This window comes from Macrotis lagotis, chromosome 2 (genome assembly GCF_037893015.1).
Source record: "Macrotis lagotis isolate mMagLag1 chromosome 2, bilby.v1.9.chrom.fasta, whole genome shotgun sequence".
Taxonomy (NCBI): domain Eukaryota; kingdom Metazoa; phylum Chordata; class Mammalia; order Peramelemorphia; family Peramelidae; genus Macrotis; species Macrotis lagotis.
This window is the reverse complement of record NC_133659.1, coordinates 192,023,667-192,051,581: the sequence shown is the minus strand read 5'-3', so window position 1 is coordinate 192,051,581 and position 27,915 is coordinate 192,023,667. Positions and strand designations below refer to the sequence as shown.

General features: G+C 38.6%; 1 protein-coding gene across 4 annotated transcripts in view; it reads left to right on the top strand.

Annotated features, from left to right (window-relative positions):
- SKAP1 (src kinase associated phosphoprotein 1) overlaps positions 1–27,915 on the top strand; it is a 401,607-nt gene that overhangs the window by 343,681 nt on the left and 30,011 nt on the right. For all 4 annotated transcript variants that reach the window (XM_074224177.1, XM_074224178.1, XM_074224179.1 and 1 more), the window contains 2 exons: positions 1,546–1,593; positions 17,351–17,451. In XM_074224177.1, the coding sequence (XP_074080278.1) occupies positions 1,546–1,593; positions 17,351–17,451 (149 nt within the window). The remainder of the gene's footprint in view (positions 1–1,545; positions 1,594–17,350; positions 17,452–27,915) is intronic.

Sequence of the window (27,915 nt, the reverse complement as noted above, 5' to 3'; positions counted from 1 at the left end):
TCAGTTATCCTTCCTATATTTCAGTAAAGTTTTTATGGATATTTAAAAATAATTTATCTCCCAGATGCCTGTGTTCAAAGACTTTCTTCTCTTGCCTATATTCTTTGTAGTTCAACCAGGCTTACATTATGACATACACAATATATTCCATAAAATGTAGTTCAAAGGAAAATACACACAAAAAGGTTAAAATGACATAGGAAGACCTGAATTCAAATCCAGCCCTAGACTCATACAAGTGTGAACCTGGGTAAGTCATTTACCCCATTTGAATCTGTTTCTTCATCTAAAAGACAAACCAGAAAAGGAAATAGAAAATCTCTGCAATATCTTTGTCAAGAAAACCCCAAAAATGGGACCCCAAAGAATTGAATACATTTGAAATGAATAAACAAACACACCAAGGAAGGGCCTGCCTATGAGAACTGGAAATGTGTCAAGAATTAGGGACAATCAATATATCACCTATATGCTATACTGGTGTCCTCCTGTTGTTAGAGGGGAACAAAGGAGTCTCCCAGCACATAAAGCAATGTTGGGGAAGGTATGGATGAGAGGAACAAAAGATGGGTTGTGATCAGGAGTACAGAAGGAAATAATTTTGTGGATAAGAGCCTAGTTCTACTTGTACATCTAAATGTTGGCACTTAGCTACATACGAGCATCTCACCCCTCTACCAATGGACCCTACTTTCTTAATTCCTATCTACTAAGGCCAAATGGTGAACCTAAACCTATTCCCTTCTTCGAAAAAACTTCATTTGGGGTGGCTAGGTGGCACAGTGGATAGAGCACCAACCCTGGAGTCAGGATGTACCTGAGTTCAAATCCAGCCTCAGACAGTTAATAATTACCTAGCTGTGTGGCCTTGGCCAAGCCACTTAACCCCACTGCCTCACCAAAAAAAAAAAAAAGGAAAAAAAGGACTTCATTTGTCTAGCAATCTTCCCCCAGCCCCTCACCTTGTATCCTTACTCTTCAAGGCTATATTTTTTGTTTATTATTTTGTTGATTGTCTAGCTATAGAAATTCAGCAATCTGTTAATTGTACAGATTAAACTTATATTTATGACATTCATTTTTTCCCCAGAAAAACCCAGTGATTAAAACACTTGCTAGCATATCCTTACACCATTCTACAAACATTACTTGAGTTCAGAGGAAATCTCAGGGGATGAAGTCATCACCAGACTGGAGGGCTTACTTACTGTAGTCTAACAATAACAATAATAATAATAATAATAATTGGCATTTATATAGCATCTTAAGATTTACAGGATGCTTTCCATGCATTATTTCATTTGAACCTTGATCCTATTGTACCAGTCTAGCATCTTTTTTACTCAAATATTTCTTTGATTGATATCATTTATTCTAGTCCTCCATAATTCTTCATTTGGAATGCATCAACTTACACTCACCTTGAACCTCTCTATTGCCCTCTAAGGAATGCTCATTCTCTTTGGCAACCATAGTGTCTCATGATTCAAACCATTCAGCAACACTTTCTAATATTGATTTTTTTTTTAAATTTTGTCCCAACAGATGAAGAGCTTGATCTGGTTGAAGACAACAGTGGAAGTCAGCCAAGAGGTACACAAAGCTTGGTTAATGCAATGCCCCACTTGCATATGCCCCTTGCATATAACATTCCTCCCCTGGAGTCTTTGCCTTTTCACTTCCCATACCTGAAATGCTTTCCCTCCTCACCTCCATCTCTTGACTTTCCTTCCTCCTTTTTCCTACCTCCTTTTCCCTGGTTTTCTTCAAGATTCACCTCAAATTCTACTTTCCTGATTCTTTCACCCACCCACTCTTCCTAATGCCATTCTCTGACCTAACCTTCCATTTAAGCTGTATATAGTTTGTATGTACCTAGTCATCTGCATATTGTTTCCCCCTACCCCATTATAATGTGACTGTACTTTTGCTTTTCTTTGTATCAGGAGCACTTAGCACAGTGCTCACAGTGGCTTGTAGAAGATACTGGATAAATGCTTATTGATTAATTGAAATAACTGTGTAGGTTATGTCAGCTTCAAATTGGAGAAAGTAACTCTTTTTGAGACTATAAACACAAGTGGAGTTTCTGATTAGGAGAATTAGGAGAGAACTTGAGGGTCTCCACACCAAAATCCCCAAGGGGAAAAAAGATGGCAGACTATAGAATGATCATAAAGAAACAGTACAGTATATTCAATTAATTAATGTTAGGAGAGCACCTCAGACTCTTATCATAGGGAGGGGAAGATCTAAACCAGATCTTTATTTTTTTTTCCTATCAGTTCTTCTAAATCGGGACAGGGGAGCTACATAATTGCTTCATCTCTTAAGAGCCCACTGGATTAAGAGTAGAGAGAATGGAAATGTCTCCCCTCTGAGAGGCCCAGAAATTGCAAGTTCAGAGGGGAATGGAGATGTGTCAGATCTGAAAAGTGAATGTAGAGTGAAGAATAGAATTACAGGGTGATGCTGACTTTTGATGGCCCTGTTTGATTCCAGGCACATTTGGAAATGAATATGGAACAGTTTGGTTGAATACAAAATTACAACTTATTCATCCCAGACAGTTAACCATGCTTCAGGCTGTTAGTTAACCCATCTTTTCTGAGGTCAGATGCCCCTCTGCAGCCTCTTTAAGTAGCAAGAAACCTCACCAAGGACCTATTTAGTTGTCATCAGTAAAGGAAGACACCTCAAGGACATTCATTCCATCAGCAATACTTTGAATTGTGCCTATTCTAGAATCCAGTCAATTTTTTTTCTTAGTAATAGAGATCCCAGTATAAAAGCCCAAGCCTGTGATCTGTTTCTGACTCATGGTCTCTATGTATATGTGTCTCTTTGTGTCTCTTCTTTGCTCTTTTTATTTCCCTTCTTCTGTTCTCTCTATCTCTTTCTTTGTCGCCTTTCCCTTCTCTTTCTATTATCTGCACCCTCCCCACCCCCAAGGCTTTTTTTCTTGGTTTGTTCTCTCCAGGAAATGACTACAAAGGTTTAGAGAAGGGCCCAACCTCATAAACCTTAGACAGCCAAAGGGAGAAAAAGAAGAGAGAGACATCAAAGAGGATAAAGACATTTGTCCCCCCCCCCCAAAAAAAAGGTTAGAGACAATGAGACAAGTATATTTGGAGGAATGCTAGTACCACTTAAAGAGGCCTTGGGATGATCTGTTTGCCTCAGTTTCCCCAACTGTAAAATGGGCATAATAAAAGCACCAACCTCATTGAATTGTTGTGAAGATCAAATAAGATAATATTAGTTAAAGTGCTTAACCCAATGTCTAGCCCATAGTGTATTCTACAACTTGCCTGTGGAATCCAGGGTGGTCCCTAGGTTTTTATTTGGGCACACTAATTTCTACTTACAGTTACCCCATTCAAGCGGAAAATCTGTTTCCTGACTAACCCATGCCCCACCTGCTTCTATTCTCCATCAAACTTCCATCTCTGGCAGAGGAGAAAACTATTTGGCATATGTGGGTGTGTGAGTGTGTAGTGGGTGGAATAAGTATGTGCTTCCTACCACCCAGTTTCCTATTACTTCCATTCAGGAAATAGACTTCTGGCAGGACCCTAAAATTCAGTACCAGACTTGTCCTTCATCTTATTTCCTCCTTCCCACACCCCTCTGTTGTGGTTCATGTCTAGGAAGAAAAAAAAAATTCCCCTTCCTCAACTGCCAAAAGTTATAATTCAACTTGATTTAAAAGTAAAATTTCCTTTTGTTCCTTGAGTTTCCTGTCCTCTTCTCTGCACCCCCCCACAACCCAAATAGGACTTGTTATTGTTGTACCCTGAAAGCAAGTCAGAAACCAAACAAAATTTAGAAGTGGATCTTTTATTTACCCGGGGTTTCTAGGGGTAAAAACCCAAATCCAACAACACTGAGAATAGAATAAGCAAGGTTTTTAGAGTATTTTGAGGGGGTGGGGATATTGTGAGCAAGCAGGGTACAGAAGCAGAAATAGCAGTTAGATATATTTCCTTGTCAGACTGTAGCATAGTATAGATAGGAGGTCAATAAAAGAGGGAAGGGGGTCAGGGTCTGCCTTAGGTTTTAACATATGTCCTATGGTACAGGACAGTCACACACCAGAGAGTGGGTCTGGGTCCTACCTGTGGTACAGGACAGTCACGTACCAGGGAGACATAGGTCGGGTGGAGTTTACTATCTCACAACTCCAGCTGCACCTGGGGAGGGGGAGGCAGTTTTAGGAGGGAGCAGGAGTATTGAAGAAATAGCAAAAGGATTGGGCTAACAAGAACATTAGGTGAGTCCCAGATAAAATTTATGGTATATGTTTCATGACTCTCAGGGTAACTATTTTAGCCCAGTCAGGATGTTCCCAGACTTGGGGGCATTAGCCAAACTGAGAAGCTCTTGGGACCCAGAAGTGCCAAGGACCCTCTTTACCCAGGGGTTACACAAGTATTAACATTGTACTTCATTATGATATATAGGAAAGACTTTAACATGCTCCTGTGTTTTGTACTTTCTACTGGTTGTGATTATTGGTATCTCAGTGATTAAAAAACTGAAGAAGACTTTTTTGCTCCCTCAGCAGAATCTGGAGGCAGGAATTTTTTTTTCAATTTGTACTTATTTATTTACTGAATTTATACTGTATCTTCCCTCCAAAGGAGCTTTAGAGGAAACCACAAATATGGAACATCCAGATCCCATCACTTATCTATAAAATGATTTTTTTTTAAAAAGTAACTGAGGGAAGAGGATGAGTGGGAGAGAGAGAGAGAGAGAGAGCACAGACAGATAAAGGCATATAAAAAGCAAGATGGATCTGGGAAGAAAAGACAGTGGTGAATCCTAGTGTAAAAGGCTGACAGGATGTGACCCAAGTTCCAGATTGTGAAAGTCACTTAGGTCAATGTTCCATCAGATGCCATATGCCCTTGCAATTAAAGGTTCATCCTCCTGAGTGGTCCCTTGAAGAAGGATGTTGCCTTTAAAATCTGGGTACCACCACCACCACTACCACCACCCCCCATTCCACAAGAAAAATGAATGTACTACTAGTCTCTTTTCCTGTACATTATCCCTTGCTTATTCAACTAAAACTATCAATGTCTCTGAGCTTTGGTGAGAATTTTTTATTGCAAGGGGGGAAAACACCCCTATTGGGTGTTAATGACCCTATAAAATGTAATTTATTTTATTTTATTCTGTTACCTAGAAAATCTATCACAGGCTTGTAGTATTGATTGTTCAATCTATAAAGGGCTCAGTTTACAGCATGACCGTTAGTAACAGGGTTATTTTAATGAGTCTTCAACACCTTTGATCACACTAGATTCCAACCTTCAGCCCTGCTTTTATAATATGAGACTGTCAGATTTGGAGTTTTTGACTCACATTATCTCTTCTTGTCACTCTTGCATAGGTGACCCAAGGTGAAACTTGGTCCATGCTGTGCTTCATAAAATCACAGACCATTGCTTGGGTGTACCCTATCATGTAATAATCAGTTCTGGAAGAGCAAATCATCCTCAGACCTTTTATTTCTTTGATTAGTCAGTGTCTGACCAAAGGAGACCTCCGAGCGGGTCATTATTGCCCTGGTGTTAATGGCAAACTCAGCCAAATAGAAGTCAGAAGTTCAGCTATTTCTGGAGAACAGAGCAAATGGTTACTCCACTGAGCGTTACATTACTGAGATGCTCTTACCACCCAAGTTCCCCTGACTATAATGAATTACTAGGCCAAGGAAGCATATGGCAACCACAGCAAATATTTGTGGCCCGAACTCTTGAAATAGGCATTTTTCTGAGACCCAGCATTAGTAACAACAAGTCATTACATCCAGCCTAATAAAAGGATAGAAAGATGGCAGTCAGGATCAGTGAGAGATTTTCCATACCAAAATCCTATAAATCATTCAATCAGTAAATGTTTATTAATTATGTGCCAGAACCCATGCTGTATGCTAGGGAAAGACAAAAGACAGTAGAACATTCCAGATTCATAATCCCAGGGCTGGGTGGGATCTGCTGCTTCTCTTGCTTTCTGGCCAGCCTAGCTGAGAGACAACATTATCTTACTTCCTTCTAATACCTTTTGTTCTGTAATAGTTATTGAAGGCTCAGACAGAGTCAGTTCAGTTAGCTGAATGTGGCATCTTTCATATGCCTTAACTGAACCAATATCTATTTCAATTGGTTATGATTTGGAATCTCATTGACCAGCCCTTCCCCTCCTCATGCTCAGATTGAATGGTATTAATGGCTTTCTTATTTTATTTCTGTTTTTTACTCATCTGTTCCTTTACTAATTCCCTACACTAATACCTCATCAGGACAGAAAGAGAACTCTGATCCTCAAAGGCTATGTCAGTGGAGAATAAGTTCTTGGAAGGACCACCAAGCTAGAAAGACCTTCAAGCACTGATCCATCACCAGACTGTGGGTAAACTGTTATCCCAATCTAGCTAGGTTAAAGGAGGTTATTCAATCAATTAAGTATCTCAAATCTGCCCTTAGATGAAAAGCCCCATTAATACTAGTCTATCATCTCCAGTTATATATAATATATATGTGCAATATATATTTTATAAATGTACATATGTATAAATACATATATTATATATATTGTTTGTACATCATTTTTTCCATGTCATTTTCCCCTTTAGATTAGACTCTGAGCTTCTTAAGAACAAGGACTGTCTTTTGCCTTTCCTTATATTCCCTGTATTTAGTGCCTAATAAATTGCTTATTGACTAACTTGTAATACAAGGGATATACAACAACAACATCATTATTTCCATTATGATCATCAAAATAGCTAGCATTTTGCCCACTTCCCGAAGAGAGCTGATGGACTCAAGATTCAAAATGAGATCTTTTTTATTTTTGGGGGGGGCGGGGGACACAGTCATTGTGGAAATTTGTTTTATCTATGCATATTTATTAGAAAGACTTTTTTTCCCCTGTCTAATGTGAGAGGAGGTAAGAGGAAAAGAAAATAGACTTTTGTTAATTGAAAAAACATTTAATTAAAAAAAAAAGAAACTCCATTGAAGAAAATCACCAACTCAACTGTGACTTACAGATGAGTTTGGAAAAATGCCTGGGGACACTATGAAATTGTCACACAGCTTCAAAGTCAGGAAGCCCTGGGTTCAAGTCAGATAAAATTAAATAACACTTGGTTTATTGGCATTTTCTGCTTTAATTCTCCCATAGAGTTTCAGGTCAAATTGGTCTTAGAGTAAAAGTTTCTATACACTGGATATACATACCATTTTTATTGACAGACTATACTTAATTTCCTAAAATAAAAATAGTGAAAAGTTATTTTACATAAACATGAAAAATAGTAAGAACTTAGTATTTATATATAACTTTAATCTATACAAAGTCCTGCTCTCAAGGAGCTTCTATTCTATAGAAGAAAACATCATCTGGTTAGCTACAGGATAATGAAATTTGAAACCACAGCAATGTTCAAAGACTCTCTTCTTGGTCAGAGGGCTCATGATCAGGGTTACCAGAGAAAATACTCACAATGAGAACCCTTCATATCTCATTAACTTAAGAAAATTAAAGGAACATGCTAAGTGAAACTTCAACACAATTTCAATGCTTCAGAGACCCTAAACTCACATTCTTCTCAGTCAAAAACTAGGGTTGAAAGGGATAACTAGGTGGTTCAGTGAATAAAGTACCAGCCCTCGAATCAGAAGGCCCTGAGTTCAAATTAGACACTTAATACTTGTGTGACTAAGTCACTTAACCACATTGCCCCATTGCTCACACACACACACACATACACACACACACACACACACACACACACACACACGCACACACACCACAGCCCAAAAGCTAGGGTTAACATCATGGTCTAGGAAACCTGAAGAAATTTAAAGAGTTGAAAGAGAATGCGAAGTATGGACTCACAGAATTTCTACCTAATAAAGCTAGATTCTCAGGCACTGATGTTCACTTACTGGGCAAAAAAGAAACATCTCACTTGGATTCAGATAAAAGAGAAATATCTAGGTTCTCTCATCAGTCTTAAAGATGCATTCCTTAAGTATGTGAGCTTGGAGCAAAGTGGTCTAAACTTGGTCCCATAGCTTTAACCAGAGAAAAGAAGAAAACCAAACCCATTTTTGTTTCTTGGTTTATTCTACTTCTCATAGCTGGTTCCACTCTGGTTGCTTTGGCATTTAGCCTTTCTAAAATAAAATAAAGCACTTGGATCTTTGCCTATCAAAAAAAGTAGAAGATTCTACCCCATTCTTTCTCCAGAAAAAGTCCATCTCAGCTCCGCCAGCAATTTAAATGCAGTGATCATACCCATTAGCTTCTCTATCATTGTAATTGTTGTTAATTGTTATAACTGTTTTAGTTATTAGTGTTGTCATTATTGCTCTAGGTCCTCTGTCTGTTTTATACTGAATATATTAGTGCTTTGCTTCTGAATTACCAGCCTTGTATTTACTGGGGAGGTATATTCATGGAGAGACATTGAGAAATACTGGCATTAAGCTTTATTCTTTTGTTTTTCATTCCAAATGGACAGACTGGAAAAAAATAATTAGGTGGAATAATGTCCTGGAAATGAGAATGGGGATGTTTGTGAATTAATTAAATGGTCAGAATTCTGTGCCACTTCTGATCCCTGAATGCTGCCAGAGACACGTAAACCTCAAGAAAACCCATATCTAACCCACAAAGCAAATCCTGCCATATCAAGGATGATATTTTGGGGGCTTTTGCAGATTTTGACCCCCCTGCTCTCTATAGATCTGAAACAAGCTTGGGTATAAACCAGAATTGCACCTTGTACCGGTTCCATGTTGGATGAAATGGCAAAGTTTTGAAGTAGCTGGCTCTTAGTAGTGAGGCAAGCTGCCCATCTTAACTGCCACCACCCTTGGTGCGCTTTGTGACATCTGTGGCCTCTGGAACTCAGCCCTCCTCTTTGTTCTCTGCATTTCCCCTTCATAAGCTATCACAGTTGTAACATACTCTCAGGCCAGTCTTTTCAGATGCCACAAAATCTATCTTACATAGTTATTCACAAATTTCAATTAACACAAATCTGTTTTTACCTCCTATCTCCCCCACCCCAATAAGAAAAAAGAAAAGAAAAATCCATGTTACATATATATGCATAGTCAAGCAAAAAAAATCTCCAGCGTCCATGTATATATATATATATATATATATATAATATATATATATATTTCCACACCCAGAGTCCATCACTTCTGTGGCCACTATGTTTCATCATGGGTTCATGGGTTCTCTGTAGTGATGGTTGATCACCAACCCAATCAGAGTTCCTAAGTCCTTCAGAGTTGTTTTACAAAATATCTCACTGGGCAGTTATTAAACAACTTCTAAGTGCAGTGTTCTTCTAAACATTAGTAAATTAATTAGACATTGTCCCTGTTTTCAAGGATTTTGTTGACTAGTAGGTGTCTACAAGTTGACTAGTAGACATATGTAAAGATAATTGTAATCCAAATTAGATATAAATGTTCTAGATATGAGGAAGACTTCCCTAGTTAGAAGATAGAACTCTGTCAGGAAGTAGGAAATAGAGATATATAGTAGAAAGAACTTTGGATTTGAAGTCAGTAGACCCAGAGTTTGCCACTTACAAACTGTTAAGGAGGCAAGTGATCTAATTTCTCTGAGTCTCACTTTCTTTATCTATAAAATTGAAATGATAATAATAAGAATAGCTATTATCTAATAATTATAATACTAAATAAAGAATTTATCTAGCACTTCAAGATTTGCAAAGCACTTTAAAATATTATCTCTTGACAACCCTAAGAGGTAGGTGTGGTTATTATCCATATTTTACAGAAACTGAGTTAGCAAGTGCTTGAGTGACTTACCCAGGATCACAAAGCTAATAGATTTGAACTCCAGTCTTCTTGACCCCAGGTCCAGCTCTCTATCCCCTAGCTCATCCAAGTGACTCCAATAATACCTGCATTGCCTGCCTCACAGGACTACTATAAAGATCAGATTGGAGAAGGTTCATGAAAGCACTTTATAACCATAAAGATGTACATAAAAGTGAATTACCATTATTATCATCAAAGTCAGGCTCCTTGAGTACCCAAACCATCGTTTGTCTCTGGATGGCTGACATTGAGTATAGAACTTTGCACGTGAGAGGTACATAGTAAGCATTTATTTAATTGAATCATTATATGACTATAAATGTTATGTTCATAAGCAAGTGCATGCTCTTAGAGTAAAAACAAAAAGACATTTTTTTTCTAGCAGGGGAGGTTTTTTCCCTGATTCCCCCCTGCCCAATCTGAGAAACTTCCCTCTAGCCACCTAACTTCACTCCATTCTCAGTAAGTCAGACTAAAGGACCATGAAGTCTATATTTTCTTCCTGATTCTATTTGGTAAGGCTTTCTTCTATCCTAGGCACTAGGGGGGATGCAGAGATAAAAATAAAACATTTCCCGCTCTCAAGCTTACATTCTATTTAGAGAGAACAACCTATACTCTGAAAATTAAATATAAAATATATGTAAATTATAATGTACTTCCTATGGAGCTGAGTAATGGATGGGGGAGGTAAGAGAAAGAGCCAAGAGTGGAGGTATCCCATGGAGCATGCACAAAGCGAAACTTCTGCTTAGCTATTTCCAATGACACCTGTTCTCACTAAAAGTCCAAGAGAGAAACTTACTGAGTCCCAAGCAACACAATCCAAAGAGAGTAGGAGAAAGAAATCAAAATAAGGTAAAATTACTTCTCTTTAAAGCCAGACTCCTCCTAGTTCAGTAAGTCATTTAGCATTAATTAAACTTCTATTAAATGCCAAACAACATTCTAAGCTCTGAGCACACAAATAAAGGCAAAGGGTAGTCCCCCACTCTCAAGAAACTCAGAATCTAATGGGAGCCACAAATGCAGATCAGTGCACAAGCAAGATATAAACAGGCTAAGTCTCAGAAGGAGGACACAAAGATTAAGGATGACTGAAAAAAGTTTATGTCAGAAAGTAGTACTTTAGCTGAGTTTGAAGGAATCCAGGAAGCTAAGAAGTGGAAATGAGGGAGAGAATTCCAGACATGGGAGATATCTAGAAAAATATCCAGAATCTAGAGAGGAAACATCTTACATGAGGAACAATAAGAAATCCAGTGTCACTGTGTCTCAGGGCAGTTGGAGAAGAATAAGGCACAAGAACTGGAAAGTTGGAGGCTTTAAAAGCTAAAAAAGGATTTTATTTTTTACTCCGGCGGTCAATAGGGAGCCACTGGTTTAGTGACCAATTCTCTTTTTGCACAGCCCTTCTCACCCTCATTCTACCTGCTCTTGTCATGGTCACCAATGAATCATCCAGAGGTCTCTGGACATGTATGTCCTTAGGAAGAAGTCCACATATGTCACTGGAAGTGGTCTGATATTAGAACCCACTGGAAGAGACTGAGGCAAAGGCTCAACCTCATACATGCTGCAAAAAATAAGCCCCTTGGCTTCTCCTTATGTATTCGCAGCTCTGTGAGGAGTATCCTAATCCAACAGATGGGGAGGGATCCTCTAATTACTACCATTATCAAAATAATTTTCCAAGACAGAGCTTTAGCAACTCAGGGATCAAGATAAGCTATTTGAAAGTGTTAGCTCTTCAGCTAAGTTTTAAAGGAAGCCAAAGAGATTGTCCAAAGAAGAGTGAAAAAGCAGAGTATTTCAGACATGGAGGATAAAGGTACAGCAGGTGAATGAGTATTGTGGGATAACCTCTAAAGGTAAACAAGAGTCAGATTACATGGGAGGAGGAGGAGTTATTTTTTTTTCTTAGAGGTATCAGGAAGCCATCAAAGTATTTCTTTAATTCACAGGAGATAAGAGAAAAAAGTTCAATAGGAAACATGAACTTTGAAAAAATAACCAAAAAATTCTTCTGAGTGTAAATTTGTGGTTGTATGTGCAATGCTCTTTTTGTATTCTCTTTTATATATATTAATACTCAACTTACTTAGTGTTCATTAATTAAACATCTTAGTGTTTGAAACTTTTAAAAAAGAAAAGTTTTTGGTTTGGCATTGGAGTTTTTTTTAAGGTGTTTTTTTTTTGCAAGGCAAATGGGGTTAAGTGGCTTGCCCAAGGCCACACAGCTAGGTAATTATTAAGTGTCTGAGGCCGGAGGGTCACATTAATTTCTAAAAAAAAATGGGGTGGCTAGGTGGCACAGTGGATAGAGCTCCGGCCCTGGAGTCAGTAGTACCTGAGTTCAAATGCAAAAACCTAAAAAAAAAAAAAAAGAAAAAAGAAATGTGGCCAAAAATAAATCTCTGAACTTAGATGAGTAGGACCTTAGATTATAGAAAAATAGGCTATCAATAAGCCTATGAGTGAATTCTTTTCAACTTACTAGAGCCTGCTAAGTGCTCATAATCTCCTAGCATAACTTTCAGGATCTAGAATCATCTCTGTGTTATAATATCTGTGAGACCCAGAGATAGAGACTGGCCCTGTGATTCCATTAGTACAAGGAACTCCTGAATGAGGGAACTCCTTCCAGATATATAGCTAGTCATCTCCTCTATAATTTACAGTCTTAGAGAGTTGTCTAGAACAATAAGGACTTAAGTGACCTTTCTAGGGTCTTGAATCCAAGTATTTCTAGTCCCCAAGTCAGCTCCCCATCTACTATGCAATTTTCTATCACTACTATAAGTATCTATGAGGTATGACTTAAACTACTCTTGTTTACTCGATTAAAATTAACCATTTATGCAAAAATGCATCTCACAATCAAGGACTGAAATGGAATACTGGTTGCCATAGTGGCCACATCATAAAATCACAGAATTTACGGGTGGCAGGGGCATTAAAGGTCATCTAGTCAAACATTCTCATTTTACAGAAGAGAAAACTTAGGGCTCAGAGAAGTCACCTAAGACCTAAGAGATCATTTACAGCCAGGAAAGAACTCAGGTCTTCTGACTTTTAGTCTAAGTCACTTTTCACTTAAGCACACTGCCTTTATATTCTAGATCTAGGAAGCCTAGCCTTTTTGGGGTTTTTTGTTTTTGTTTTTTGGCTGTGTACTACATATACTACTAATAATTGTTGTTGTTGTTGAGTCATTTTTTGTTGTGTCCAACTCTTCCTGACCCTTTTTGGAAGCTTATGTTACAGATGAGGAAACTGAGGCAAACAAGGTTAAGTGACTTATCCAAGGTCCCTTAGCTAATAAATAACTGAGGCTGAATTTGAAATCAGGGAGATGAATCTTGTGTTCCAGACCCAGTGCCCTATCCACTGTACCATCTAGCATCCTTCAAACTGAAGAACTAATATCTGCATTGTTATAGAATCCTATTTTTTCTGTTCCAAGAGTTAAAAAAGCAGCCTGGCATAGTAAACAAGAGACTGGTCAGCTTGGAGTCAAAAAAACTTGGATTGGAACCTGCCTCTGGTATCCACTATTTGTTTGTCTACAGCAAGTCAATGAAGGCTCTCAGGGCCACCAGGGAGCTCCCTAAGACTATCCATCACAGCAGAGAATTTGAGAATAATCTTTATGATTAGTCCTGTTATAAATGGAAATACAATCATTCTTTTTGGCTGCTTCCTCCTATTTTGACAAGCTAGGGTCCCCCAGAATTCATTCAAATCACTCTTTGTCTTTGTACTCCCATATTTTTCCTTGAAATGCATATATGCTTAACTCTATGGCAAAATGCTGTTTTTGTGGTGATAGTTGTTCTTTTTGCTGCCCTCTGTTGTCTACTCTGAATAGTTCCAGTTCCAGGTGTTAAGAAATTAAGTCTGGGCTCCTCCTCTATGTTAGAAATGATAATGTGTGAGCTGGATGCCATGGATTAGAAAAGCCTAACATAGGTCAATGGTATCTGTCCTTTCTGCATATTTCCCAGATCTTTCTTATTAGATTCCTGTTAAAGTTTCTTTTCCATATGATATAGAGAGATAATTCCTGTGTATAATTCATAGATACAGACATACACCTCATCTCAAGTTCCTTCATTTCAATACAACAAACCTTCATTTTAGTGTTTTAAAAAGCCTACTGTGGGGGCGGCTAAGTGGCACAGTGGATAGAGCAACGGACCTGGAGTCAGAAGTACCTTGAACTCAAATCCGGCCTCAGACACTTAAAAATCACCTAGCTGTGTGACCTTGGGCAAGCCACTTAACCCCATTGCCTTGCAAAAAAAACCCAAAAAAGCCTACTGTGTATAATACATTGTTGTAGATGCCATGGATATAAAGACAAAACAAATAGCCCATAACCTGAAGAACTTAACATTCCTTTTTTGGGGGGAAGGGGGAATACTAGATGAATATAAATAAATATAGGATATGTGCAAAGTAATTTCAAGAAAGGAGGAAAGGAGTGGGAACAGAAAGAGAGAATAAAATAAGAAAGAGAAGAGAGGGGAATAGGAAGAGAGACAAAAGAGGGAGAATGAGAAAGAAGAAGAGAGAGAAGAAAGGAAAAGAGAGAAGAGAGGAAGAAGGAAGAGGAAAGAAAGAGAGACAAAGGAGAGGAAGAGAGAAGAAAGGAAGAAAGAAAAGAAGAGGAGACAGAAAGAGGGAGAATGAAAAAGAGGAGAGGGGGAGAGAGAGAAAAGAAAAAGGAGAAAGGGAGAATAAGAAAGAGGAGATGAAAAGTAAGAAAAAAGGAAGAGAGAGAGGAGGGAGAAGAGAAAAAAGAAGAGGAAGAGACAGGAGAGGGAAATAGGGAGAGGAAGCAAGAGGAGAGGAAAAGAAAGATTGCTAATAACTAGGGCAATCAGAAAGGCCTTGTGTAGAACATGCTTTGACGGAAGTGTTTTGAAAGTTTGAGATGAAGAATTTCAGACACTTGGATGGAAGACATGGAATTTCAGAGAAAGCATTCTTCAGTGAACTCTCATTGTTATCTATGCCCAGAACCCATGACTGAGCCCCTTTTCTAGGACAGGAAATTAGGATTAAGTTTATCAGTTATAATTCAAGGATGAACAGTTCTTGGCTAAATTTGACTCATTTCCCCATTTCTAGTGCATTCTGTGTTGACTCTTGAGTAGCATAATCCAAACTGTCACAGACACCTGTAAACACCACCCCCTCACCTGTCCACACATCATAGTGATGAAATGAGGTAAAGATGTAGCATCAGATACAAGTACTAGAGTTAACTGATGCCTTCTAGTCAGGAAAACCTAAGTTCAAATTCAGCTTCAGACACTTATCTGCTATGTGATCCTGGATCAGACACTTAGCTTCTAACTGCCTCAGTTTCCTCAAAATGGAGATAATAACTAGCAAATGAGACCATATTGATAAAGCATTTAGCATAGAGCCTGGATCTTAATAATGCTTATTTACTTCCTCTCACTCTCTCTCTTCTGACATACTCTTTACCATCACCAAGAATAGGCTGGTTCAATTCAAATATACATCAGTGCGCTTCCCATTATCTTTTCCCCTTTCTCACTCTCCCTCTTTCTTTCTCTCTTCCTCTTCCTCTTTCCTTCTCTCTCTTTCTTTCTCTTTCTCTCCTCTCTTCTCTCCTCTTTCTTCCTTTTCCTTTCCCATTATCTAACTCCTTAAATACCTCCCTCCCCCAAGGAAATACTAATGTCCTTCATTACTCAATTGGATTTCCACATTCCCAGTCTTCAGAGGCTGCCCAAGGATAATCTCTCACATCACATGTATCATGTTCCTTGTGGTCTCTTTCAGTTCCTGCAGGCCCCTAAACTGCCTGCACTCATTGGTGGGTGAGGAAAAGGGAAAAGGAGACTCCCAAGGAGCCCAGACATAGCTGGAGTTTGGAATTCAGTCAAGATGACTCTATCCACATAGCCTCTTATTCATAAAGCCTATTCAGGAACCAAGAGCCCTCCCCATAGTTTCTCTGGCCTTGTGGGCAAGAGAGCTCCTGCCTTGTCACCCCCAGATGCTCTCCCACTTTGTGCTATCTAGTGTTTAACCTTTCCGGGTAGAGGAAAATCAATACAAATTCTTCATTGTTAAGAATCGATGGTTGTCCTGTGGTATCATTGCCATCTAGTCTTGCTGAGAAGCCCAGTAAATCTCTTCAGCTTGGTTTGTCTTCTTTGGTTGCTTTCATTTTTAACGCAGATCACTTTGGTTTCTCATCTCCCAGGGGCTAGGAAATAAATCCTGGCAGACATGTTCAGGGTCTCCAAATAAGATGCTAGAAAAGGACCAGCCCACCCAGAATTTAGTTGTAATGAATGAGATACCCTCTTGATTCCAGTTAAAGAGTGGGACTGTTCATTTTGGCATTGATAATTGATTATATCAGAAAGCACGTGGGTGAGGGGTGCCCAACATAAAACACTGTATAGCAACAGAGTCCAAAATGTAAGAATTTAGTTCAAAGTGAGTTTTTCTTTACCCAGTTTCAATTACCAGACTTTACTTCAAATAGAGAGAGATAGCATAACATGGTAGAAAGAAACCTGGCCTCCAAGCCTGAAAGACTTAAATTCAGATCCCGTCTCTGATACCTAATGGCTGTGTGACCCTGGCCAGGTCACTGTACTTTCAATATTCTGAGCAACTCTCTGAGCTTATAAAGTTTCAGAGCAGGTGCCAGCCTGCATTGACAGGAAGAGATTTTTTTTATCCAGAAGTTCCCTAGATCAATAAGGTCATGAGACCAGTTCCTATCTTTCATATACATACATATATATATACATATTCACATATATGTATGTATATATACATACATACATACATGGGTGTGTGTATATATTTCTGCTATTTTTTCATTCTTATTTTTTCAATTACATGCAAAGATAGTTTTCAACACTCCTTTTTTGTAACATTTTGAGTTCCACATTTTTCCCTCTCACTCCCTTCCCTTTCCCCTCCCCTTGGCAGTGTGTAATCTGCCTATCCCTATCTTTCAATATATGTTGCAAAGTCACACCCAGGTAAACTAGCTCTGGGATCTATCAACAAATGTTCGGGTGGAAGAGATCTCTCTTATTTTCAAAATAAGTGGAATATCCTGCTTGACTTTCATCTATTAATGAAGGAAAGCATTTCATCACATTACCAAGTCATATCCTACTGGTGGTGATCTGTAAATATTTAATGTTAATTAATAATCCCCTCCTCCCATAATCCTTTACTCAATCTATGTGAAACTGCTTCAATATATTATATGTCTATAGCTGGGTTCAGTCCCTGCAGTCCCTGGAACATCAGATTTCCCAGATATAAGTTCAAACCCAACTTTGCAGTGTCCTAGAAATTAGAAACCTTTGAAAATAGGTGGTCTTTTGCTGACAGATTCAAGAAATTTTTTGGTGGGTTTTCTTTAATCATGTATCTTTCTTCTCTTCCATTAGGATACTATGCTAATTATTATCAGGGTCTGTGGGACTGTACAAGTGACCATCCAGATGAGTTGCCCTTCCAGCGGGGTGATATCATCCGAATCCTGAGCAAGGTAGGAAGAGAAGTGTGGGTTGGAGACTGGAAGCCATTTTTCTAATCTTGAAGAAATTTTCTCCTATCTAAACCCATTTTTCATCGTAGACATTTCCTTATACCAAAATAGACATGTGTCTATCTGTCTATCATCCAAGGACAAGTCCTGTTCAATTCAGAAAGACAGAGATAGATAGATAGATAGATAGATAGATAGATAGATAGATAGATAGATAGATCTAATATATGTGTATATAAATGTATATATAATATACTTTTATATATTCCATATATGCCTCATATATATCATATATTTTATATTTTATATATGAGGCAACTGGATGGTGTACTGAATAAAATAGCAGGCCTGAAGTCAAGATTCATCTCCTTAAAATCAAATCTGGTCTCAGATACTTAGTAGCTATGTGACCTTGGGCAAATCACTTCATACTATTTGCCTCAGCTTCCTCATCTGTAAAATGAACTGGAGAAGGAAATAGAAAACCACTCCGGTATTTTTACCAAGAAAACCCCAAATAGTGTCACAAAGAGTTGAATGTGATTAAAGCAACCAAACAATAGTAAATATTATATATGTGTGTGTGTGTGTGTGATATTGATATTGATATAGATAAATATCTTCCTGAATTGATCAGGGCTTGTCCTAAAATGAGAGATATATAAATCTGCCACTAGGTCTGTGTTCAAAGCCTTTCCTTCTTGGTAAGACCTTGGTATAATCCATTGTAAGATTGCCTTCAAAAAGTCTATCCCTAACCCTAATAGTAACCTAGTGATATTGTAAGACAGGTGGATGGTGAGGTGAGCAGAGTACTGAGCCTAGAGCCAACTAGACCTGAGTTCAAATCCAGACTCAGACATTTACTAGCTATGTGACCTTGGGCAAATCATTTAACCTGTTTGCCTCAGTTTCCCCAACTGTAAAATAGACATAATAATAGCCCTAACCTCATTGGATTGTTGTGAGAATCAAGTAAGATAATATTAGTCAAAGTGCTTAACCCAATGTCTAGCCCATAGTAAGGGCTCTATAAATGGTTATTCCCTTTCCCCTTCCCAAGTAAGATAACATGTCGATCACATTACAAACCTTAAAGTGCTTATATAAATGCTAGCCATTATAAGGCATTAGAGCAAGATGTTATTGGAGGGTATAAATGACACACAGAGTAAATTTCCATTTATCCATTATCACTAGGGAAAAGCAAGCTTTGATTAATTGAATATTCTTATTCAGTTTAAATGAGAGTTACCACCTAGACTATACGCAGATTATATCAATACATCAATACAGTGATTTTGTCAGTGTGAGAACTATCTCCACTGAATTGATCATAGCCCATCTATGACTTATAGTCCTGGAGAGTTCCTTGAGACTCAGTCTAGTAACATGACTTGCCCACAATCTAGCTATGAAGTATTAGCAATGGGATTTGAACTCAGACTCAGCACTCCCTAGCCACTACACTATATTACCTCCCCTGACATCACAAGTTCTTAACCTTTTTTTTGTGCCATGAATCCCTTTATCAGTCTGATTAAACCTATGGACTTTTTCTCAGAATAATGGTTTAAAAAATGTAAAATATACAGAACTACAAAAGAAACCAATTGTATTGAAATACAGCTATCAAAATATTCAAAAAGGGAAGGAAAGAAGGAAGGAAGGAAGGAGGGAGAGAGAGAGAGAGAGAGAGAGAGAGAGAGAGAGAGAGAGAGAAACAAGGAAACAAAGAAAGGAGAAAAGAGTTTGTGGATCCAGAACAGCTGCTTTACATGGATTACCAACTTTTTTTAATTTGAAGAGCCTCAATTAAAATTCTGATCATAATTTGAATTTTTTAATGACTTAGAAGGCTCTTCATGTTTTTATAGTGTCCCAAGACCATCATTCTATATGTTATTTATCATTATACTATACTACACTGTTTTAAAAAAGTTCTTTTTACATTATGCTTTGGGGATTCTGGATAAATCTGAATTTGGAGTTTGTATGTATACATGTACCCTCTATACTATTTCACTTGGTGATCTCATCAGCTTCCATGGATTCAATTGCCATCTCTATGCTAATGATTTTCAGATCAACTTATCTAGCCCTAACTTCTCTCCTAACCTCCAGAGTCACATCTCCAGTTCCCTGTTCAGCATCTCAAACTAGATATCCTATAGACATCTTAAATTCAATATGTCCAAAATGGAACTCATTATCTTCCCACCCAAATCTTCCCCCCTTCTGAACTTCCTTGTTCTTTTTTAAGGTGTTACTATCCTTCCAGTTACCCAAGCTCACAATCTAGGTGTCATCCTCACATTCTTTTACCCCACTCCTATAAAATCTGTTACCAAGGCCTGTTGCTTTTACCTTTGCAATATCTCTGGAATAGGGCCCTTACTTTCTTCTGATACCACCACCACCTTGCTTAGACAGAAAAAAAAAGATATACTGGGAAATGTGGTTGCCTGGAGCCCTCATCACCTCACAACTGGACTAGTGCAATAGGAGCCTGCTGGTAGGTCTGTCTGCCTCAAGTCTCTCCCCACTCCAGTTCATCTTCTGTTCAGCTGTCAGATTAGTCTTCCTAAAGCACAGATCACTCCTATTTAATAAACTCCAGTGGTTCCCTATCACCTTCAGGACAAAGATGAGGAAACTGAGGCAAACAGGATTAAATGATTTGCCCAGGATCACATAGCCTAGTAAGTATCTGAGGCAGGATTTGAACTCAAGTCCTCCTGATTCCAGGGCTGGTGCCCTATCCACTGCCACCTAGCTGCCTCCAAACCCCTCAGTTTGACATTTGATCAATCAACAAATATTTATTTAGTGCTTATTGTATTCAGGCCTGGTGATTCTAAGACACAAGCCTGGCCACAGTCAACCTTTCCAGGTCTTTAAATTCTTCTTCACAGACACTGCAGTGCCTCCCCTCCTCGTTGCCCTTCTTGCTATTCCTCACACAAACAGCATCCTCTGTCTGATCTCCAAGCCTTTGGAAAGGCTGACCTTCATGTCTGGAATGTACTGCCTCTGTCAGGGGAAATTCCTATTTTCCTTCATCTCCAACCCTTACAGGAGCCCTCACATGAATCCCCCCAGCTATTGGTGTCCAAAAGACTAACTTATAGTCATTTTGTGCATCTTAAATATAGTCTTACATGTGTGTGTGTGTGTGTGTGTGTGTGTGTATACAGAGAGAGAGAGAGAATCTCTCCAATAGAATACAGATCATGAGAGGCAAGAGCTGTCATTTTTTGTCTTTGTATGCCCACCATTAACATAATACCCAGCATATGGTGACATTTAATGATAATAGTTAGCATTTATTAGTAGCCAATAATAATAATAATAATAATAGGTAACATCTATATAGCCTTTAAAATTTGTAAATATTTATGTCATCTCATTTGATCCTCCCCACAATCTTGGGAGGGAAGGAGATGCTTTTATTCCCATTTTACATATAAGGCAACTGAGGGGCAGGAGGTTAAATGACTTACCATAAATCTAGTAAGAATCTGAGGCAAAACTTGGGCAAGTCACTTAACCCCACTGCCTTGCAAAATCCAAAAGAAAAAAAAAAGAATCTGAGGCAAGATTTTGAAATTCAGGTCTTCCTGATCCAAGTCCAATACTCTATGCACTGTCCTATTAGCTTAGTGATTGATTGACTAATTAATATTGATCAAGACTGATAGCATATATGCCATTTAGACAGACCAAGATAGACTAGGCTCCCTCTGTGTGTGGAACAAATCCCTGTTATAAATAAAGATACCTTCTTTGCTCTCTATAGGATAGGACTATCAGGGGCATATTCCCAAATACATGTTATTGTGGTATTTATTCTACAGAGTATATTTTCTTTAACTAAAGAAAAAAAAAGTTCCTTGAATTTTAACTAATCACAAAGATTGTTATTAAACCACATTTCTCAGTATGTCTTTTTTTCTATCTAGTTTGTGATAACCTATAAACTACTTGAAAAAGAAAACATATGTTCCACCATGCTCTCTGATGCGACCACCCCCTCATAGCACCTAAGTGTTGCCTTATAGTGTCTCCCATGACTCCTCTGGACTCTAGGACTGTATTCAGGTCTCACCCTGAAGAGAAGTGCCCATGACCCAAAATGCACTGAGTGAGAGCACACCCAGTCCACTAACATTTTCACCCAACTCTGGCCTGGAACCTGGTCTCGCTCCATTCTCTTGACATTTCTGTGCAGTTCTGAGCCTCTAGGAATAAATTGGAAGCAAAGAGGGGAGTGGACGTTGGCCTGATTGGTATTTCAAATGCCCGAAAGCAAGGTTTGCCGTGTAATAGAATTTGTGTACATTACCGTCCTGGCATTACAGGGGTAATCGAGTTATCCACTCAGGTGTGACCAGGCCCCTGTTTGCCCAGAGCCTGCAGGTGAATAAATTAACTGTTTACATTGTCTGGAGGTGCCTGTAGCAGGAGGGGGGAGAACCGAGCCAGATTGTCTGCTGGCCTCCTCTCTCTGTCTTGATTATTCTGTTTGTTTTGCCCGTCTTTTGCCTTTGTTAATGGCTTCTCACTGGGGTTCCCTCTCTTCCTGTTTAAAGGAACTGTGCAGTGACCTGTCCTATTACATAGAGCTGACTGCATCTGTCAAGACTATTGTTATTTCCAGGTGATCCCAAAGAATATAAAGAACTCTCCCCTCTTCTGTTTACCTTTCTCCATCCCATTCTTAAAAACAAATAGATCAGAATTCATTTCTAGGGAAATATCCTGCTAAAAATGTACCAATTCTATCAGTTCTCAGATTCAGGGACAGCATGAAAGTTTCTTGTCATAACAATATGCCAATTGCCTTTGCTTCCAATATTTCTAACACCTATCTACTAAGGGAAGAATAAAACATAAGCTAGAGTTGAGGGTCTCTCTCATCATCTCCATTCCACTTAAATACTTAGTAACCTAAAAAATACACAAAATTGGGTTTTTTCATTCATTTATAAGCCTTGGATTTATTAGAATCCTCATACTGGCAAACACATTAAAAGATCATCCTAGTCCATTCCCCTGTCTTCCAGAAAACCCACTTCTGAATCATGCCATATAAAAAGGAAGAAAGGAAATCTGAATAACCACTTTCCAGTGGTTAGCTACCCCAGTTCTGAAAATTTTTTCATATATGTGTGTGTGTGTATGTGTGTATGTGTGTGTGTACATATATTTTAGCTCAGACTATAGTCAAGTCTTACAAAGGCAAATAGATTCCCAGAGGGCAATACTTCTTCCCTTAAAGTTTTTGGGGTGTGAGAAATTGGGGTTTCTGATACTATTGCTCATGAACCCCCATCTAGCAGGTTCCCCAGCATCAATTAACCAGTTAATGGTTCCCCAATATTAACTAATTGACATTATCTTTTATAAAGGAATATTTACTGAAGTTTGGCAAGGACAAAATACAAAAACATTTCTCCTGAACTGAGGATGCACTTTTCCCTCTAAAAATTTCATAGTATGCACATGGAGATCTGCTGAGCCTCCATATAGATATTATGAATGTTTTAAGGGCCTCACTAACCAGTCACCCCCATTATGCATTCACACACACAAAGGGATAAGAATAAGAACTGGATTTGTGATTTCATTAGTAGAGAGAACTCTTACTTAATACAAATAGATAACCCTTCTCTGTAACTTGTCATTTTAGAGCACTAACTAAAGCACTAAGTGGCTAAATGAGTTGCTCAGGATCATACAGTTAGGACACACACATATACATTTTACATGTATATATATATATATATATATATATATATATATATACACATATACATATATATTACATATGTGTTGTTTTGTCCCTTATGCATACATGCATGTATATGTGTGTTTGTGTGCATATTTGTATGTGTGTATTATGTGTACATATATATGTATATCCTTAGTGTTTCCTAATTCACTTTTGATTTATTTTCTTTATTGGTTCCAGGTGTCAGCAACACTTAAGGGGAAGGTTTAAAAATCTATCTGCCTCTGGAACATCCACATTTAAGAGATCTGGGTTGTGACCTGAGTCTATAGTAGGCTTAGTTCATACAGTATTGAACTAGAGAAAAATAAAGCAAAGCCAAGAAAACAAAAGCTAAGAAGGTCTGGTTTAGTAAGGCAATTATTCTAGGGACAAGTAGGATCCTTGTCAACCAAGGAAGAGCTAGGCTAGGGACCTGATGAAAAGCAATTTCCTTCCAGAACATAGATGTGATGGAAGGAATCATTCTCTAACCTTAAATTCAAACATAGCAGCAATTATCTAACCTTAAGACAAGTTTGATTAGACTGAGACTAGAGATTAGCTCACTCTGAGTAGTACCATGTCTGGGCTTTTCACCTAAATCCAAGATACATATAAAAATCATCCTACAGACAACTCATTGGTATCTCCTCCTTCTCTCTCACTCTGCTAAAAGAAAGGTCCTTCAGAGTGGGGTAATGAAAAGGGAGAAGTCCTGGGTTGATGAGGAAGGGGATATGGATAATTCATTCTTGAATTTCTACTGCATCTTATTGTTTCTCCTCAAACTGTGTGAGTTTCCTCCAGTCTTGGGGCACATATAGAAATACTAGTATTGAAGGTGACTACAAGATGTTTATGTCCAAACAGGAATGAACCCAGAAAGAGAGTCCTTTGTCCTTATAGAGATCTCTTGAGAGAGAAGCTCCCTGCAAGTTCTATCCAAAAGCAGAAGACATAGTTCCTAAGCCTCATGTCATTACATTCAATTCAGGAAGATTTGAGTCCTGGCTTAGATATTCTCTGGACTAGTCACTTTTGCCTCTCTGTGGCTCAATTTCTTTATCTGTAAAATGAGAAAGTTGAACTCAGTGATCTCTAAATCTATGATTCTATATTGTTGTTGTTCACTCATTTTTCATCATTTCCAACTCTTCATGACCCCATTTGAGATTTTCTTGGCAAAGATACTAGAATGATTTGCCATCCCCAGTTCATTTTTCAGATGAGGAAACTGTGACAAACAGGGTTAAATAACTTGCCCAGGGTCACAGAACTAGTAAGTGTCTGAGGTCAGATGTGATGATGAGTCTTCCTGACTCTGGGCCTGGAACTACTCCTGCATTATCATTCTATAAGCCTGGGATAATTCAACAAACATTTATAAGGTATCTAATATCAGCAAGACATTGTGCCAGGACAATGAGGATATACTGTACAATACCATGGGTCTGTGGTCTTATCAATGTAGATATTATTGTATGGAATACGGATCGCAGCCTATCCATGCCTACCCTAACTATGCAGCTCTTGTCCACATCCTCCTAGAAATTCAACATGGTGGCAGAGGTAGTCCATCCAATATGCTAGAGACTTTCTTTGCTCTCTCTTGATATTCAAAAGAATCAATAAGGGGCAGTTAGGTGGCGTAGTGGATAAAGCACCAGCCTTGGAGTCAGGAGTACCTGGGTTCAAATCTGGTCTCAGACACTTAATTACCTAGCTGTGTGGCCTTGGGCAAACTACTTAACCCCATTTGCTCTGAAAAAAAACTTAAAAAAAAAAAAGAATAGAACACAAAGACTGGTCATCAGTTGTGCCTCACTGTCATCATGTGACTACTCTATTTTTCATTCCATATATATTATCTATTTATCTTCACAATATATATTTATACAAACCTTTATAGCAATTTTTGAAATATATGCATACATGTATATACATACATGTGTTATATGTATTGTGTGTGCATATTTTTACATATATATAGTCCTTAATGTTTCCTAATTCACTTTTGGCTTATTTTCTTTAGTACATACACACACAAGACAAAAACAAAATAATCACTGCTTTCAAGGTACTCCTAATTCTACCATGCTTTTAGAGAAGTAACAATAAAATACTTTAAACTTTGCTGCTAAGGAACCAAAAAAAATGGAAGTAGGTTACCTCATCAGAACCCTTCTGAGTAGCCCTCTAAAAACCTCAAACTCTTTCCTCCAAAAACACAAGTGAGCTCCCATTAAACAGGGAGATACAACAACATAGAAAACGATTTCCTTGGGCCTCTACTATCCCTTTACTCCAAGAATTTGTCACTGGCTACTTCTGTTCTCATAGAATGGCAAATGAAGACAGCCAAGGAACTTCTTGCACCTAAGGCATGCTGGGGAAACATAGTGGTGTCCAGAACTAATATTGTCAACATCATGATTATTGAAAAAAGTACCTGCTGCTCCTCTCCCCCCACCCTCCAAATTTTGAGTCTTATAGACTCAAGTACCTGGTACTTAATTAATCCACTTAATTTTCCAACTGTCACTTTTGAGAGCTTTAAAATATATTGAAAGAAAAGTGACTAACAAAGCCAACTACTCTAGCAAGGACTCAGTGGATGATCATTTTTGTTCCTTCCTTTGAAGGTTCAGGTTTTAAAGATTTTAAACCTTCCCTGATGAAGGAAATTAGCTTTCTCTCCCCCACCCCAAACCCCATATACACACATCCCCTCCTCAGTGTTGGGATGCAGCTCTTGCCATGGTGGGATTTTAACTCCCTTCAGTGGCTCCAGATTGTGGGCGCTTGTGCGGGCTCCCTCACACGTAACCGATTGCTCCTGAGAGCCTGCCTCTCGTAAATTACTTTGCACGATGCCCACGACCACCGCAGAATTCAAGTTTGAATAGAGCAGGAAAAAAGGTGTTTGAAAGGCCTGTTCACTCAGCTGCATTTTAATTTCCTTTTCAATCTTGTCCCAATTAATTTCACAGAATTAATCTCACAGAAGCAAACTCGGCAGCATCGAGGCTGCAGTTTTAGTGTGGCGGACGGTTGCTCTGCCTGAACATGAAATAGGAGCTAATATAAAAATCCATCTGCTGTGTTTGAAGCACACGCCGGCTGCCAATCAGTCCTGTCTGACATTCCGAGCATCAACAGCGGGGGGGGGGGGGAGTGATTTGGGGGTTAGTGGCCATCAGTACTTGGCGGGAGTTCAACAACAGGTGTACTCCCCAAATCCATCCAGCCTGGGCCCTGGGCATAACAGGGCAGGTGCTGAATAACCCTCTGAATGATACTATCATTCCCTGGTATAGCACCATCCCTCCCAAGACCTCAGTGACTTGTTGCAGACCAGCATGGACATCAGTCCTCCAGCAATTGTGGAGAAAGGAAACATGGAACCTAGATTGGAAGGAAAAAACCATTGGCCCCAGTTTTCAGGGCATGGGCAATCTTGTCTGCCTGTCTGTCTATCTCTCTGTGTCTCTTTGTCTGTTTCTCTGTCTGTCTCTGTATCTCAACTCCATGGATTTCACGAGGATGCTTCAGAGTTTTATTTCTAGATAATAAAGGTGTATATTCCTTACATGCCAAATAATTCACACCTACTCTTAAATAAATAAATGCCCATTATGAAAATAAGCCTCCTGTGCCAGAAAGTAATTTACAATGATAACACGAGCTGCTAAACAGATAGATGTGCCTGTTTAAAGGAGGGAAAAAAGTAGAAAAAAAAACAGCTGTCATATTCATATTCTCATTCTCTCTCTCTCTCTCTCTCTCTCTCTCTCTCTCTCTCTCTCCTCTCCTCTCCTCTCAACTCTCTCTCCTTCTTTCCCCCTTCCCCCTTAAGCAAAAGTGCCTGAAAGCTGACTCTTTGGGGTGTTGAAGGGATTTTTCCCCAGGTAGGCAGTTACCTGTGATCAATAGACAGCTCAGCAACAGGGAATGATTATAACCCTGCCCTGTCTGTCCTTTTCTAGTGTGCACAGACTTAGAGCAACAAGTTAGACATCTATAAATTCCCAGATGAGTCCTGGGTACAGTTGAGACTTAACTGGCATACAGTGACAGGAAAACATCCTCAGAATTTGGATTATTTTGGTTCTTATGATTGCTTTCTTTGTTCCTGGGAGCCCAAGATCCAGGTTCCAGTTTAATCTTTGCCCCAAAGTTCTGTTAGATTGGCATAGACCTGCCCAGATGGCCCAATCTGACTTGTAAGGGACTCAGTTGCTAGAACTGCCCCAGCTACTTAAACTCCTTTGTGGATTCTGACACTTGCTGTTTGATCTTCTATATGGCAAGGTCAATCAATATTAGTGATATGGCTGGGATATGTCCTTAGCTCTCAAAGAACCTTAAAGTCCAGGGTTCTCTATTCATTCTTTCCAAAGGCTACTTTTTCAAATGTCAATCCTTCCCTCTCCCTCTCCAAAAGAATGCTAAAAGAATTATTGAAATACAACAGTACTTCCTACTTTAAATGCTCTTGGTTGGATGTGAAGACCACTCCATAAAAACAGAGGTTAATTCTCTTAGTTGCTTAAATGAAGAGGGAAAAAATGTGTAAATAGATACATACATATAATATAATATAATATAATATAATATAATATAATCATAATATAATATAATTTAATTTAATTTAATTTAATATAATTTAATATAATAAATACAATAAA